The sequence below is a fragment of the Coturnix japonica genome, chromosome 1 (assembly GCF_054131305.1).
Source record: "Coturnix japonica strain WE chromosome 1, WE-NBRP24, whole genome shotgun sequence".
NCBI lineage: Eukaryota > Metazoa > Chordata > Aves > Galliformes > Phasianidae > Coturnix > Coturnix japonica.
The window spans coordinates 95,862,864-95,880,152 of NC_140663.1; the positions used below are offsets into that span (position 1 = coordinate 95,862,864).

Genomic DNA, 17,289 nt, shown 5'->3' on the forward strand with positions numbered 1-17,289 from the left:
AAGCATACAGGAAAATGTCACAGACCTGGAACCTTAATTATATGCTCATGGCATCCTACTAGAGAGAAAAGCTTCAGATGTCTGAAAAAAAAAGTATTTGACTGGAAGGGCTTGTCCGTGCTCACATAGCACTTTCCAACAGCCATTCCTTTCTTATTTTTTCTTGTTCATTTTTGTTTTTTTAGCTTTTGAAAAACAAACTGAGGTCCCTTCCGACCCTTAAGATTCAGCGATTCTGGGGAAAAAAAAAAAAAAGAAAAAGAAAAAAAAAAAAGAGAAAAAACAAAAAACAATGCTGCAGAAAGGTTTGTCAAATTATGTAGACTTTCGGTGACTCTTCTGTTCATAATACTTTCCTGATTCACTTTTTACTAAGGTTGCAAAGGGACTTTTACCCACCACCTCCTGGTGAACTTGTCCATAAAACACGTACTATTTTTCAATAGATTTATTTGCTACACATGAGAAAAAATCTCAGCTGGCAAGGAACTCAAGAGTCCAGAATGACTTTTGTTACCTCAATGATTTGTTCAAATCATTACTTTACGAGGACTTCCGCATTACACCTGAACACTCGTAGAACCCTCAACTAATAGCAGAAGCTAAAGATGACATTTAATTGGACAAATTTTCTGACTCTCATTTATGTCTATTTTCATGTGGCACATTTATTGGCACTGGAATTATGCCTGTATTTTATTATTAAATATCATTTTGCAAAACTTTTGGCTGAGGATCTTCACTTACACACTGATTGTTTCAAGCTTCAGTTTGATTGGTACTCCAAACCAGAACTGAATCTGGTGGCAAGGAAGTCATGATTCAACTGCTAGATCCCAGAGAGGTTGGGAGCAGCCTGATATGCCCAAGTCTTTCTTTCATGAAGCTTTTGCAGATGGGAGATGCTTCATGGAGTTCCAGTCATCCTAGCCCTGCAGAGCTCACTGAAATATCATATACACCTTAGCTCGTGTTGCAAGGTCTGCAGACATCAGATTTGAGAAGAGAGTCAATACTGCTCACACATTTAAGAATTACAGTGGAAAGGAAATAATAGTACCTTCAGTCAATGTCTGGAAATAATAGAAAGAAGAGAAAAATAAGAAGGCAAGATAAGGCAAGGTGAGTCAAAGAAAGGCAAGGCAAGGCAAAACAAGGCAAGGGAAGGAAAAGGATACTAAACATTTACAGACACCCTGTGAATGAAAAGAACAAAAAAGAACAAAAGCCTCCATCATGATGAAGGCAATCCAAAAAGCAGTGGTGGAAAACTTGCCCTTGTCTGAACTGACTGGAAAAAAAATCTGAGCTAACATGGGACTTGTGGAAAATAACTACATGGAGAAACTAGCAAAAATGGTAATGGCAGAGCACACGCTCTTGTAAAAGAATTAGTGCGTTTCCAGAGATATGTCATTATTCTGGAATAAAATCTTTTTTTTTTCCTTTTATTTAATAAAACAAAATTCTTTGGAATAACTCTGTGGAAACCTAATGTGACAATTATTTTCTCCAAATGGGCAAGTCTTTACTTACAAGGCTGGTCCTTTTGACTTCCCAAGTGTGTTTCATACATGGAAATGCTGCACACTTGAGATCACTACCTTGCTTCTTACAAAAATACTGTTTGACTTTTGTTCTTATTTTGTTCCTCATTTCTCCTCTGTGATGGCTATTTTTATTTTTCATTAATTTGGGGGTCTATAATTCACAGAATCATAGAATCACTGAGATTGGAAATGACCTCATTCAGTCCAACTGTCCACCTATCACCAATATTTCCCACTAAACCATGTCCCTCACTACAACAATCTAAATGTTTCTTGAACACCTCCAGTGTCGGTGACTCCACCAACTCCTTGGGCAGCCTGTTCCATCAACTTCTCAGAGTAGTATTTCCTAACTTCCTACCTGAATCTTCTCTGATGCATCTTGAGGCCATTCCCTCTAGTCCTATTGATAGTTACATGGGAGAAGAAGCCAACTCCCACCTCACCACAACCTCCTTTCATGTGGCTGTAGAGAGCAATAAAGTCTCCCCTGAGCCTCCTCTTCTCCAGACTGAACAATCCCAGCTCCTTCAGCTGCTCCTCATACTTGTGCTCCAGACCTCTCACCAGCTACATTGCCCTTCTCTGGACACACACCAGGGCCCCAATGTCTTCCTTGTAGTGAGGGATCCAAACCTGAACACAGTACTCAAAGTGTGGCCTCACCAGTGCTGGGTACAGACAGGTAATCATTTCCCTGCTCATGCTGACAATGCTATTTCTGGATATAAGACAGGATGCCATTGGCCGTCTTGGCCACCTGGGCACACTGTTGGTTCATGTTCAGCTTAATGTTGACCAATATCCCCACATCTGTTTCCTCTACACAGTCTTCCAGCCACTCTACCTTTAGCATTGCCTGGGGTTGTTCTGGCCAAAGTGTGGGACCCAGCATTTGCTCTTGTTAATTTCATCCCATTGAACCCATTGGCCCATTGGATAGCTCAGCTATCCAGCCTATCCAGAGGCCTCTGAAGAGCCTGCCAGGCAGATCAACACTTCCATCCAACTTGGTGTCACCTGCAGACTCACCAAGGGTGCACTCAATGCCTTCATCCAGGTCATCAATAAAGATATGGAAAAGGACAGGCCCCATTAACAACCCTTCGGGGGCACCACTCATGATTGGTCGCCAGATGGATTTAACTCCATTCGCCACCACTCTCTGAGCCCAGCAGACTGAAGGCCTATATTGGGTGAGTCTTTCCTTTAAATAACCTTTTGGATTTTTATCATCATCTCTCTTGTACCATCTTTGCATTATTGTCACTATATGTTACTGTACAAGTAGAAAGTCTTTCAGTGTTTCCAACTGAATCATGGGGAGTTTATTGTGTTCCCAATCCAAAACTTCAAGGTCAGGGGGATAGAGTACCATGATGACAATTCTCAGCAAAGGCTATGAGATAATCCCATTTCATTTAATGTTTGAGAAATAGCCATGCTAATTCTACAGTAACATGAATTTTGTTTTCTTCTGCAGGAAATAAATGGTGTTTATTAGATTTAATATTTTAATTATATGAAAAATGCTTTGTTTAAATTATGCTAAAATTATTAGTCTTGTGTGAGTCACAAGGATTAGGAGTCATGGGGAACAACAATATGGCTTTAAGAAATGTAGAATGGAGACAGTTGAAGTTAACAAGAGGCATTCTTTGTTGCTAAAAGATGTGCTGCTTCTTTAAATGTGGCCAAGTCATGTGGACAGGCAAAAAGAAAAATCTCATTCAAAGCTATCCGAGGTGAGTTTGCTTTGCTCTGAGATGGTCTTGTCAAGATTAGCCTTATCCTCCTACCACACTCAACATTAGAAGGTTTGCTTAAAGATAAAACAGGATAGGGTTCATCATCCTTGTTGATACCATTTGTGAGAATTAACTTTTGTCTACAAGATTCCCCTGTTGGTATCTTACCCTTGAAGCCATCCTGATGTGGGAGCATGTTCAAACATCCTCTCTGCAGCATTCCTACTCCACCTCTGGTCTTTGTGTTAGGGATAGGATGCAAATGCTTTTTGCAGTGCTACTTACAGCCAAGCACTTTCATAGCTAAAGGTGTAATTCTTCTCCTACTTTACAGACAAGTAACTCAAGGACAGGTTAAAATGGAAGATTTGGGGGGGTGCATGATGGTATGGACCTTGTTGGAACAACCAATTATGCCAAAGGTCAATGTATCAATTAGACATTTGCTCTGTTAAAATACATGATCACTAATGTAGTGTTAGACTTGTGTCTTGTTACTAACACCTGAAAGACCTGTTAGTTACTCTGCCTCGACAGGATCCTCCCTGAATTTCATCCCAGATGAAGGGATGTGGCCATTAGTCTTTATTAGCATTATTTGATGCTCTCTACCAACTCATAGGGAAGAAGTTGTAAATACAGAGCCATCTCACCCACTGCACGGCTGTCTCCAGCTGAGGTTAACCTCAGGCTATATGTTTGAAGCAGCTGGTATCCACATGAATGAAAAGGAGCAACAGGAGCTTCTATTCAATCAAAATGGACAAATGGGGTCAGGGAAGTTCTCCCAAACTCTCTGCTGAACACTTCAGCTCACACAGCAGCACTAAATGCTACTCTTCACTCTCGCCTGCATGATGGGGCTTCTAACTCTTTGCAGATGAAAGCTGTTTATTTAGCTCATTGATTAAACCAGCTGCTGACGCTAAGGGGAACTTCACATTTTGCAGGAAGACAGATACAAATCTTGAAATGTGGTGACCCTTCCCCTGCCCCACTTTCAAGAGGATATAACTGATCTCTGTGAAGAGAGGCAATTTGTGCTATGCAAAGTGGAGCAGCTATAAGACCTGGAGTCCTGGTGAGAAAACTGAAGGTGTTTCTGCTAAAATGAAATGTCTGAAGTTTGTGTGTCCATTTCATTTGTTCAGCACTAGTTTCCTTTAGTGTGAAAGGCAAAGGGACCACAGAAAATCCAGTCCCTAAACTAGCCTGATTTACAAAAAACTTTAGGTTAACTTGCCACATCGATGAGTGACCTGGCGTGCTAGACAAAACACTTTGAGCTTGAATGGAGGAGCACAGAGAATGTCTTTTCAATCACGGTGGCACCACCTATGTTGATAGCACGGTTCTTTGTGACTTTTTGAGGTCACCTGCAAACTGGTTTTCCAGGGAGTTCATCACTGGATCATCCCTTGTGCATGCAAGAGCTGAGGTCTCATTTCCTCATGGTGTAAAGCTATATATCTTCTTATGTGTGCTTTCTAAGCAGGGAACAAGGAGTGGTTTGGACCAGCCAACACAGCAGCCTGGTAATACACCTGGAAACAGGTCTCAGCTCACCTCCCTGCTTGTTATTTTAGGCTAAAACCAGATTTCTGCTGTTAGCCATGCCTGTGGAGTTCTTTCCTTTTTAGTAGGAAGTGACATGGTTTCTATCTACGAGGAAATTGTTAACACATCTGTGCACCTGGATCAGTTATGATCAGTACAAAATTGCATCTGTGCAGCTTTTAGCATAATAAAATGTCATTCACTCACTTACTTAGCTGGCAATCTTTTGGCAGGTTGTGGGGCAACAAGCATTACATAGCTTCCTCCTTGCCTGTCCACCTCACAGCTGCACCCACCCAGCCCACAATATCACTGTTTGTGGATCAAGAACAGTGCACCAACTGCACCAAAGTAAACTGCACAAGTTTTCCTTGATGTTATCAGGAGAAAGTGAAGCTCACTTGATCTGCCTTTCCCTTCTGTTTAGAACATGCTGGTCTTACACAATCTCTCTGGCATGTGTGAGCAAGGTCTCATTTCCCAAGCTTCAAATATCTTTGCAAGACTGATGAAAATCTCTGGAGGACAAAGGGGCAAAAGGATAGCATTATTATCAAGCTGCTGAATCTGATCAACAGCTCTGGAGCCATAAAACTGCCTAAGTACTTTGTGCCTGAACATCTGAAAAGAAGAGCTGGGCAGAATTTAAACCAAAGTGCCAAAGAACATATTGTCTTGTTATGTCTCATCCCTGAGAGAATAAGAAGCACAACCATTTGAGATGATCAGTTAGATGTTAGGACACCCATCACGAAAATCAAACAAGCACTGCACCTACAGGATTTCTTCTGAAGTGATGACTGATTCTCACTCCCTCCAACACTGCAGTAGCTCCAGCTCCTCCAAGTCCCCTGTAGTATACATACCAGATGAGCACTCTTGTGTGCTGTAGTTGTCCTGAAGCTCTGAGTCCAGAATGTACAGGGATCTAATTCCACCCCTTTTCCCTCAGTAGGACAGTATATACTGCTTCTCCACCACAATGCTGGATTTCACAAAGCTTATAGCCCTCAGCTGGACACTCTTGCTGCTTTGCTAGTTATGAGTGAACCTTCCAGCAAAAATGGTTGTTACAACCAGAGACAACAGGAAGACAGACAAGCCCATCTCCATTAGGAAAAAATCATACCCACGTTCTGATGCATTTCATGTGTAGCATGTTCAAATGGCAGCTTGTAGAGGCTCAAAGCTGTGCAATGGGGCAGTGCCACTGGCTGTCCTGTGTACTGCTTCCATGCCTGCTAAATCGGCTCCCCATAAAGCAACCACCCTTTGCTGGTTACACTTCCAGAGAGAGCCACTGGGACTTGGCAAACAAACACAGAACAGCCTGGAAGGAACTGGCCTTCTTGTTGCTTCCTGATAGGAAGCTAATCTCATGGAGCACCTTACTGAAAGCCATACATTCTGCATGTGCTCCTTTCTGCTAAGAAAACATTCAAAGGAGGACATATTTCCTGCATAAACTGGAGAAGTTCCAGCAGTTTGACAAAACATGACAGCTGTGATACAAACAGCTCCCTGAGGAAAGGATAACTCACAGGGATCTGCCTGCTGACTGACACGTGGCAGTGAGTGTTGCTCCTTGGGCTCCTGTGCTTGAGCAAAATTCATTGGACCCTAGAATCATCGAGGCTGGAAAAGACCTTCGACATCGAGAGATTTGTTACAACACGAAGCAGAGAGATAGCAACAACTATTTTGCAGTGACATGCCAATTTATCTGAAATACATCTAACTGAAACCATATTTATCCTTAATTCCTTATGTTTCTCCAGGAAGGAAGGGAGGCACAGCTGTGCTGAAAAGCAAGGTGGACAAAATGACTGAATTCATCAACGTTCTCAACGTTCATTTCAGCAACAGCTTCCATCTGATCCTCCTTCCCCTGCTACCACTGGTGATGTTTTCAGTAGTTTTGATGGAAGCATGGAGAAGTGTGAAATTCACACTTATTAAAAGCCATATTGTTAATGCAAATAAAAGCAGATGGCATCTCCACTGGAGGGAACACAAACCTCTGAGGAACTTCTGAACATCCTGAGAGTTTTAATGACCCATTCAATGCTTTAGTACTTCTGCCCTTCACTCACAGTTCAATAGCTTTAAATATGGAGGAAGTATGGTATCTCCAGGGGACAGGGTTTCTCAGGTCTTACGAACTAATAATGTAAACTTTCTTTTTTTCTCTAGTAAGTATGATGTTTGCAAGACCGAAATCATAGAAGAGGACAGTAGACTTAATCAGAATCCACACAGGGACTGAAGCATGTATTTGTTTCTGCTCATAATAGTGCAGATTCACAAAGGAAGTCAGTGGTGTTCAATGAGTTCCACACACTGAGTCTACTATGTTAAGTAAGGGTAGTATGGCAGTCCTGTTTCTGTCTGTTTGTTTCACCTCTGCATTCCCTTTCTCCTCCACTCAGATCCTCTCTTGCCAACCAGTGGGTCACGCAGGCAGTAGTGATCGAGTGTGAACCTGATATGAGAGCAGATCTGCTCTAAAACTAACCCCCCAGAAATTAAGTTGGGTTGTTACTGACTGACGGTGTAGAGCGATACCTTGTGAGCAGTCATCCTACTAAGAAGGTGGTGTTCTCTGAGTCTTCAATCATTAAAATGCTGTTATTTAATTAGTCTCTCCTAATTTGCTCTCGGAAGACATCATTAGGATGAGCATTCTCAGCACATGCAGCATGAAAACATCAACCAATCTGTTACCCTCTACAGCTAAGAATCTAGAGCTTGATTGCCACAGAAAACCTTATGTGCTCCCTTACGGCCTCCTTGATGTCCCTCTAGTTCACCAGATGAGGGTAGACATCAGTTTCCCAAGCAATGCTAACACAGAAGAAAATAGCCAACTCTTCCCAGTTTGTTACCATTCCTTTCACATGCTCCATAACTTTAACAGCATGGTTTATGAAAGGGAATAGCTGTGTGTGCAGGCAATGCGCTGCCATGTCAGCCATCTCCCAGAGGTTGCTCTGTGGGTCCAATGGAAAAAGACACTGAGCGAGTTTTGCTGATGGCAGACATAGGAGATGTAAAGCTCCTCTTTTCTTTTAACTGATTCCCGCACTGTTTGATATTTTAGAAGTCTAGAGAGCAATCCAACAAAATCAGTCCGTGTTCTCTAAACCACTTAAATCACACTCCTCTCTACATGATCAAGTGCTCTGTCTGTGAGGTAAAGGTTTGATCTAGAGGGGATATCTAGATGCAGGACCTAAATGTATACTGAGTTTAAGGACAACACTAAATTGGGAAGAGTTTTTTACTTGCTCAAGGGTAGAGAGGCCTTACAGAGAGATCTTGACAAATGAGAGTGCTGGGCAGCTGCTGACCACATGGAGTAGAACAGGAACAAGTGCCAGAGTCTGCACCAGGATGGGACAACATCATTAACCTCTTTCAGTTGAAGTCTTCTCTAGGCAAAACTCACATGTTGCATGTCTAGTGGTAAAGGTGCTATTGAAGGATGAAAATTCCTAGGAGGTATTTGCTTGCTTTGGGTTAGTAAGCATCAGGCCCAGACTCTGAAACATTGGAACTCTAATCAGTAGTGATGTGGCAGCACTGCACGTCCCTGAGGTATAGGCACGGGGCTGGAATAGCAGCATGTGTTCTTGCAGTGAGTGCTGATGATAGTCTCATGCTGCCCATGCATTCCAAGGCTCTTCTTCTGGCTAACCAACTGACATTAAGTCAGGTGCTTCAACATGGTGGTGAGGACTCTCTGTTGTCAAATAACCTAGAAGTTTTTAAATTCGAGAAAGCTAATACAGATAATTAAGAATTTAAACCTGACTGGACAATGCTGTGCTGAGAAAAAGTGTCCTGAAACAAATCTGGCCCAATCTTCTTCCCCAGGATTCTTTGCAATGGCTCATTTCTTTGGAATAGAAAGCCCTTGGGTCTAACTAATGCTGCAGTTAAATGACGCATCCAAATAAAGGGTTGCAAAACTAAATCCCTAAGCCTGGGCTATCCAGCTCTGGAACCCAGCTTTCACCGTGTCTAAAGGGTTGAATTGTTCAAGGAGGCTAATGAGGCACAGGGAAAGGTAAAATAAGCAGCCTAGAATTTAACAGCAGTGTTATGAATGGAAGGCTGCAGATTTTCATGGCTAAGCCAACCCAACACTCCGTATTTATTGAGGCTGAGGAGGAAGTGATTTAAGAAACGATCTTTTCTGATAGTGGCAATCAGGAAGAGCTGATGTAGTCGCAAACTGCTTCCAAGCGTTGTTAATTCCTGCTCACATATGAAGCTTTGCAAGCTCTCTCCTCATCAGCTGCTTTCAGAAAAGCCCCACTGGCCCAATATAACGCAGATCTTTGCTAATGCAAATCTTAAAGAACAGCCATTAAAAGCCTAGTGAAAAATCCGCGTCCCGATTGAGCGGGACGGTTTGGAGAGAGGAAAATCCGGATCGTCACCGCTCAGAGGCAGCGGAATTCTTATGGAGATGTGCCCTCTTCTGGCCTCGCTGGGAAAGCATGGAGGGACGGTCAAGACTGAAATAAATGAGGCAGCTGCCCAAAGGTCACTTCCCAGGTGTCCATTTAAGCCCTGATTTTTCATAAGTGATGAAACACCTGAGCCTAAAGCAGGCTTAATCCCCTTAGATTTCACTTGGATGGTAGCCAGAGTCTTGCAAGTCACACCTCAGGTTTAGGTGCATGAAAAAGGTAACACGAACCCAGCTTCCAGTTCCCATTTTGTTGTTATTGCTGCTCTTGTTTGTTTGTGGTTCTAAACTGGGGCCCTGAGAGGAAAGTTTTACCCAAATGAGGCCAGGGAAGGCTGCCCAGACAAGCCCTGCCAAACTGCATGGATCCTGGCTGCATGCCCTGCACCTCACAGGGGCTTTGGCACAGCGCTACAGCCCAGGGACCCCACAGAAACCCACAGGCAGCTGCCAGCAGTGCCTATCTTACAGATTTCCACTTATGGAGTGTATTTGATTTGAGTACAGTCATGTATAGGAGTTGGCTTATTTAAAACCACACACTTCATTTCAAATGCAGTTTTTGTGTAGCTTCGAACGAAATAAAGCATGTTACAGAGAGTGGTGAAGTGCTGGCACAGGCTGCCCAGAGAGGATGCGGATGCTCTGTCCCTGGAGGTGTTCAAGGCCAGGTTAGATGGGGCCCTGGGCAGCCCAATGTAATTTTGACAGCCTGGTGTATAAAAAATAAGTCAGAAAAAACCCAAATGTACTTCTGGTTTTTAATCCCTTGCTGTCAGGTCATTCTAGTAACTGTGACGGAAGTTTGGGGAAGAGTTTTCCCTGTTTACAAAGGATTTAAAAAGAGACCTTCTGTCATCCTCGTATAAGAAGTAGCCCTTGGGGCTTATGGGAGAAAAGTAGCTTTTACACCCTCAGAAAGTGAAAACAAGGGGATCTTTCCTGATTTATGGTCCTAGCAGTTCCGTTCTAGCAGCAGACATAAAACCTTGTACTATCAAATTACATAGGTTTGGTCTCCTGGGTGGCTTGGCTGAGCCTAGAAGAAAACACTAGTTTGTTTCTGTGCTAATTTCAAGTTGATGACGATTCTCTGTTCCTCTTGCCACACAGGATGAAACTATGGGAGACATAAGGAAAAAATCACCTGGGCGGCGTCACGCTATTTGACCCTGTAGAAATGAGGCTTACTTCTATTGTAGTCCCGTAGCACAGTAAATACAGCGTCTCCATTAGCAGACCACCATCCCTGTATTCTCATGGCAATAAAAGAGTGAAGGGTTTGAGAAACGCTTCTGGCGCTTGTCCAGCCTTGAGCTTATTTAGCTTGGTTGTAGCTGTAACAGCACATTGCCAGTGGTGTGTTGGCTGGAATCTCATTTGTTTTAGCTACATTGACAAAACTGTCTAGTAAGAAGCCAATTAGTGTTTAATTTGTTTTAACTATGCATTCATTTTGCATAACTAGCTATTATACCAAAGCACTATACTACACATGATCACTAATTTTACTAGTTTATTACCATTATATATATATTCATAGTCCAGCCAAGAAGATGTGCTAACAAACAGCTGTTTGAAAGTGTGCAGGATTCAAGCTATCCCAAGAAACTCCTTATGAACACATCAGCACACATCACCTGATGAAGAACCAAGCATTGGCAAATTGCTGCAACATCACAGGAGGAGGTGCATCATGGACTGTGGGCACACAGGTGAACATCTTAGTGGAGAAGGGGAACATGGTGGAGAGGGATGAGAGTTAATATCCTCAAGTTGTGCCAGGGGAGGTTCAGGTTGGATATTAGGAACAATTTCTTGTCAGTAAGAGCGGTGATGCAGTGGCACAGGCTGCCCAGGGAGGTGGTGCAGTCACCGTCCCTGGAGGTGATGGAGCTGCGTGGATGTGGCACTGAGGGACATGGGCAGTGGGCATGGTGGAGGTGGGCTGGTGATCTTAGAGGTCTTTTTCAATCTTAATGAATCTATAACTCTATGATAAAGTCGGCATGTAACAGTTTCAATTGTTTAATTATAGAAAAATGCGATGATTGGAAAATTTTAACAGCAAGTGCTGATGTTATTGAAACCTGACTAGTGGTTGTTGGCACTATTTGGTGCGGATTGCTAAAGCATTAATTACAGTAACAATACATTCCAGTTCATGGCTCCATGTAAAATACACCAAGTGTTCATTTTAAGTGTCACATCAAAGTGTTCAGCCTGAGTGTCATTCTAGGCTCTTGTAGATCCTATGGATGTTGAGTACAAATTTACCAGCACTTAGCTCATTTTGCTATTTTCTTCCTGTTTATTTTTTCACTAAGAATATTCACTGAGTAGTTCTCTGACTTTCTCTTTTCAATCATGGATTACACTTTCTGCCATCCTTTCCTTCCCTGAAGGGTTCTCAAAGATCTGCCACCTTCTTTTTTTTGTATAGAGAACTTGGCGTGTATCTGCACTACAATGCTTGTTTTGTAAGAGTATAAAGAACGTATTTTGTAAGAATAACATTTATTTCACTCAGCATACAATCCGCTGTGGCACTTTAGTCTCTGGTAACTGTATCAGTCAGGTTGCCTGTGTACACAGGGCAGGAATCTGAAGTTCAGATCTCTCTGTAACAAAACTAATTCAGGTGCTTCGCTCCCTTTGGAATCCACACATCTATTTTCATCCTGCTCACTCCCACAACATCCAGCTTCCCTGTCAGGATATGATGTACCAGTTCTCTCTTACCTTCTGTTCTGTTCCTTCTGATTTGGCACATTTTCTCCAGTTCAGATTCTTTTTTTTTCAATCCTAACACTGGAAGAAGAATCATCATTAAATGGAGCTGGTTTTCCAGCTAATAGCTGTTCAAAGACAAAGTGTGGATAAACTGCAGGACCTTAGGAGACATAAGGGAGCTAGAGGCTCCTGCCAAGTGTCTCATTTCACATTACACATTCACCTCAGGTCTCTACACACAGATACCACCTTCAGTCAGGAAAGAAGCCACTTGCCCTGTGGAAAACACATAGACCTTGACCCATTGATCTAGAAACCTTAGTCAAGAGGTTTCTCCTTCCTCATGAGCATTCAAACTACAGACATAGTTTTTCCGCCTTCCTCTCAGTTCTCCAACCTGCAATCAGCCACACTAATTTCCTCTCCCTAGCAAAATCTCTTTCAACCTTGAGCAACATATTCCCCTCACTGCATAGTGTGCAAGGTACCTGGGATAAGTAAACATACAACAGAGCATGCAGAACCCCAGCGTTAAACTACCCTGTATTCAAAGGTTGAAAGTGGGCATAGAAGGAATAACCACCAGTAATGGAGACTGCTTATTAAACGAGAAACAATACCTTTTCATATGACTGCATGCCTATAAATCACGTTGGCACATTAGATCTTTATTACTAACTTTAGTTGTTCAGGGAAAAATTACAGCTTTTATTAATGTTTAACAACTAATCAAATGTATCACAACAGACATTTCTATATTTAAAAAAACAAGCAATCAATCTGTACTGTATTATCTTCACCCAGTTAAGCGCTCCAGATACCAGCTCCTACTTGAACTGCACTGCAAAAAGCAAAGATTATTTCATATACACACCCAAACACACACATTTCCCCATGCAGATGTACATAGCTCTTTGGATGAAATTCATTCCAGATTTAGCCTGTTCATTGCACACCTTAGCAAAGAGCCAGCTTGAAACTCTTGAGAGCATAGACCTATTTTAAGAGCCTATGCGCTAAAGTGCTTGAGCTCCCACCTACAATATGCTGAAAGGCACCAAATATGCAGTGTAGCCAAAGGCAGGTAGTTTATAAAAGATGGAGAACTATCATTGTATCTCATCTTAGTTTACTGTTATTTAACACATTTAAAAAACACATTACCTATGCTCCACAGCAGAAACTAAACTGGGCTACATGGTCACTTCTGCCTGCAATTTGAGGGCAGCAATTTGCTTTTCCGATTCCTTTCATCAGCAGGTGTTTTTTCTCTTAGTAGCTAAGACAGACAGTTATGAAAGGTATGTGCTTACCATAAGATAAGCAATCATTACTTACTTTTAATGCTTGCTTACGCATTATATTCCTGCTACACACTACAGCAATACAATACTAGCACCCATCCCCTAAAGTCGCTGAAGGAACTCAGGTGATGGACCTGTTTAGGGAATAGCTCTGAACTACAATTAGCTGCCCTCCAAATATTTAATGGAGGAACATGTCTACAGATGCTACTTGAGGCTGGTTAACTTGGCTCTCAGAACCCAAGGTAGAACTAGAAATATTAGATATACATTTAATGTCATTAAACACAAGGGCCTACTTGGAAACCAAGTCAAGGTGACGATTGCTAGGTTGCTGGGTCTGTCACCCCCAACACGCTTGTAACTCAGACAGGGAATAAGCAGAAAAACACACAAGTTCACCTTTGTGAACTTGATTCACATTCTAACCTTTGTTAGAAGACGTTAAGAACACAGCATGCTTCTTAGACTTTGGCCAGAAACCAAGGGTTTGCATCCTTGCTCCCGTAACTGTACTTGATGAAAAAGAAAATACACGCATTATACAGATAAAAAAATATAAAGGGTTATGCCTGAAAAGGCAAGCTTACGAAGCCAGTGTTAGCAATTGAGAAAAATACACTCCATGAAAAACGTCAACCAATCTTCAGTTAAAGGACAGCAAAGTTCATGGTTGCCTTCAGATGGTCTGCTGCACAACTTACAAGCAAAAGATCTTGCTAGAGATGCTGCTGCTTCTAAAAAGACACTGAGTAATTTGACTGGAACAACCAGAGCTTAGAATACCTCAGCAGGCATAAACATAACAGTGTTTGAGTTGCCTGAACGGGAAAGACTACAAGACAACTGCAATGGGCCAAACTGCGTGCTACTTTAAAGACTCTATGAATGAAATGGTAGATAAAAAAAGAGAGAAGAGAGGGTGGAAAATAAGAGAGCTCTCAAGAGAAATGGTAGTTACCAGTAGGAAGAACAGTGGGAAAATTCATTCCAAGTTTCTGGAGACTACTTAAAAATTAGCAGTGATGCAATTGAGTAGCATCGGGCAATGGTATGTAAATAAACAGAAATCAGATTTTTCCCTTACACGATTACCACTTACTTTGATTTATTGGGGATAAAAAAAAACCAACACAATGCTAGGAAGACATACATACAGAAAACCATAACAGTAAGATCTACATGTTAACAACGAAATATTGACAGAAGTTTCTTAAGCAGCACTGAATTCTTTGTTCAAATATGCACCTAACTTTGATTAAAAGGTGTGCTGCTAGTAGCCTTGTTTCTTCTCCTCTTTGAGGCCGTTACACACGTGACTCTCAGTACTGCACAGGAAGCCATAGTAGCTGATGCATTTGAAGCCTTCAGTTCAGCAGATATTAAAATACAGGACAACCAGGAGATAAGACCTTTGCTTTCCAAGGTAAAAAAAAATAAATATTTCTATATAAACAACAAACTGACTGAAATGTTTTTTAGAAGTCTTTTTCTTCCCAGGGTATTCTCTCATCTGTGACAAAGACTCAGTAGCTGGCATTGTCCTACTGCCCACATCTTTCAGATCTTTGAGCAGCTTTTAAAATATTCCCACAGATCCCAGTTTCACACACATCAATCTCCAGCAGTTATTTTACACACAGGATTTTCTTTCAAGCATTACTGTGAAGAGAATCGATTCTTGATTCAACAGTAGCCAGCCTTGCCTCCAGAGCATTTAGTATGGTGTTTGCCTGTGAAGTAAATGGGGAAAGACCTGGTTAGAAACAGGTGTACAATATAAAGAACAAGTATAGATGTCATCAAAACAATGCAAGATTAAGCATTACCCTTTTTAGTGCTTCTTCCAAGGCAACTCGACTTTCGAGAGTTAAAGGTTCCTCATCAGTAACAGCCTGCTTTTCTGAGGATCCTAGAATGTAACTGATATGCTACAGTTTAGATGATGCACTTTTCATTCTGAAGGCAAAAGAACACTTGTATGATTCATCCGCCACTCTTGATAAGATTGCAATTAATGCACCAGCACATAGTCAAAGCACTATTTTGGCAACAACAATAACACAACCCTATTTTTAGCAATCTTGCAAATGAGCTGTACGGTGAAACTTCAACAGTTTGAGCTCTAAACAACCAAGATGTCATTCAGATATTGAGATTAGTGTAGCACTAGATGGGAGAACTAGACCTCATCACTACTCCAAGAGAATGCTGCTCTGTCATAGTCTTCCAAAGACTTTTACTGTCATCAAAAACCAAAGTATTTAGCTGTGTAAAGAGGAAAAGACTGTTCAGAGTAGGAAGGAAAACACCCATGTATGTGCAGCAGAACAGGCTGGAACTTCGCATAGAAGTAGAAACAGTAAAACTAGCCCACATGGAATTAACAGTAGCTTATCACTAGTACTATAACAACACTTGGATAAAAGATCTCTAGTCTGGATACTTAAAATCTTCCACCTTTAAGATGGCTCTGAAGATTGAGATTTTTAAATAAACTTCGGACAGAACTCTAATGTGGAGACAACATCCTCAAACATCAAAGAACAGTTTAAGACCAGAAGGGCTGAGATCCTGGGACTATTCAGCCTAGAGAAGAGAATTCTGAGGGAACCGAACTTATTAAAGCTTATAAATATCTAAAGGGCAGAGCCAAGCAGTTGGGCACCACTGAAAAGAGCCTGGCCCTATCAGGAGGGCAAGGTGCACAAACTGGAAGACAGGATGCTCCATACAAACATGAGAAAAAGCTTCTTACCATGAGAGTGGCAGACTACCAGAATGAACAGCATAGAGGGGCTGTAGAGTCTCCTCCAGAGATACTCAAAACCTGACTATCATAGGGAACTTGCTCAGACTGTTAGCAGCAGCATCCCTTGATATGGTGTCTGGAAGGTGAGGTTAACCCGACAGCAATGCAGATTCTGTCTTTACCTTTCAATTGAGCCAACGTTGAAACAAAACAAATCCCTCTTGTAGTCGAGATGCTTTGGGGTGCATCTGTAGATGCTGCCAAGTGCCCTCGAGCAGCCAGAGCAGGAAAACGTTTCAACCATGCTTTAAAAAAGAACAAAGAGAGCAAATCACTCCTCCCTTCGCCTATTAAGAGTACATACACATGTATTTTATCGACTGTGGTTTGAAGAGCGCTCACCATCCACACTCTCCAGGCCTTTTGGACAGCTTCTGCTCCTTGTCCACTGAGATGTTGCTGGAGGCACCTGCACAGAGCCAACACTGACCAAGGGCCCCCAAAAGCCGTCATGCAGGAGAGGGCAGATGGGAGCAGCACTCACTGCGCAGCAGAATACACGTCGCGTCCTCATCGTTGGCCACCCAACTCAGCGTATCTCCCACAGGCCGCTTGCAGCCGCCGCACAGGAACACCATGGGCAGGTTCTCGTCGTTTTCCTCTTCCTCCCCTTTCCCGTTAGCCCGCGGTCGCTCCATCGGCAGCGCCTCCCGAGGGATGCTCGACTCGAGCAGAGGCAGAGACGAATCCAGCGCAACCGCCCCACCTGACAGCGGATACAACAAGCCCGCCATCACCTTCAAACTGCCCGCAACGGAACCGGAACCAGCCCGAATACGTCCCAGCCATGAGGCGGGGTTCGGTGCGTGGCTACGCCCCACAGCGTACATACGCAACTAGCGTAGCAGGGGCGGGGATTAGTACATGTCCCTGCCCACAGCGTGGTTACGTTACCAGCGTAGATGTAGGAGGTGGGGTTTTGTGTCAGCGCTGGTCTAGCTCAGTGCTGTGCCTTCCTAACGCCTGCAGGAGTGTGTTAGGAGGTGTTTGGGTGACGTAGCACTGAGAAGGCAGAGAGAAAGTGGCTTTGGTTGGTTTCAAAGTTGTTTTTAGCCAAACTGGTGCGTTGTGCGCTATGGGATGCGGCCCTGGCTTCCCCAGCCACCAC

At 42.7% G+C, this 17,289-nt stretch overlaps 1 protein-coding gene across 3 annotated transcripts; it reads right to left on the minus strand.

Moving 5' to 3' along the window:
* Positions 1 to 14,460: 14,460 nt before the first annotated feature.
* Positions 14,461 to 16,931, minus strand: MIS18A (MIS18 kinetochore protein A). Of its 3 annotated transcripts, none has more exons than XR_014939218.1 (5): positions 16,666 to 16,931; positions 16,524 to 16,590; positions 16,304 to 16,426; positions 15,199 to 15,328; positions 14,461 to 15,102 (listed from the first exon to the last, which is right to left on the minus strand). XR_014939218.1 is itself a non-coding variant. In XM_015881304.3 (5 exons), exons 1-5 carry the CDS (start codon positions 16,913 to 16,915, stop codon positions 15,022 to 15,024), a joined length of 615 nt encoding a protein of 204 aa, XP_015736790.2. In that variant the 5' UTR covers positions 16,916 to 16,931; the 3' UTR covers positions 14,461 to 15,021. The 3 variants fall into 3 exon arrangements, 2 of the variants coding, with proteins under 2 accessions (XP_015736790.2, XP_085384570.1); XM_015881304.3 differs by having other exon boundaries at positions 15,199 to 15,292; XM_085528444.1 differs by lacking the exon at positions 15,199 to 15,328.
* Between the last annotated feature and the right edge of the window lie 358 nt (positions 16,932 to 17,289).

Bases quoted from the DNA above. Each gene is read 5' to 3' on its own strand.
- MIS18A (XM_015881304.3), bottom strand. From the start codon at position 16,915: ATGGCGGGCTTGTTGTATCCGCTGTCAGGTGGGGCGGTTGCGCTGGAT. The intron at 16,427-16,523 runs GTGAGCGCTCTT...TCTTTTTTAAAG, and splicing joins AGGCCTGGAGAGTGTGGATG to CATGGTTGAAACGTTTTCCT. The intron at 15,293-16,303 runs GTAAAGACAGAA...GTAGCATATCAG, and splicing joins AACGTTGGCTCAATTGAAAG to TTACATTCTAGGATCCTCAG.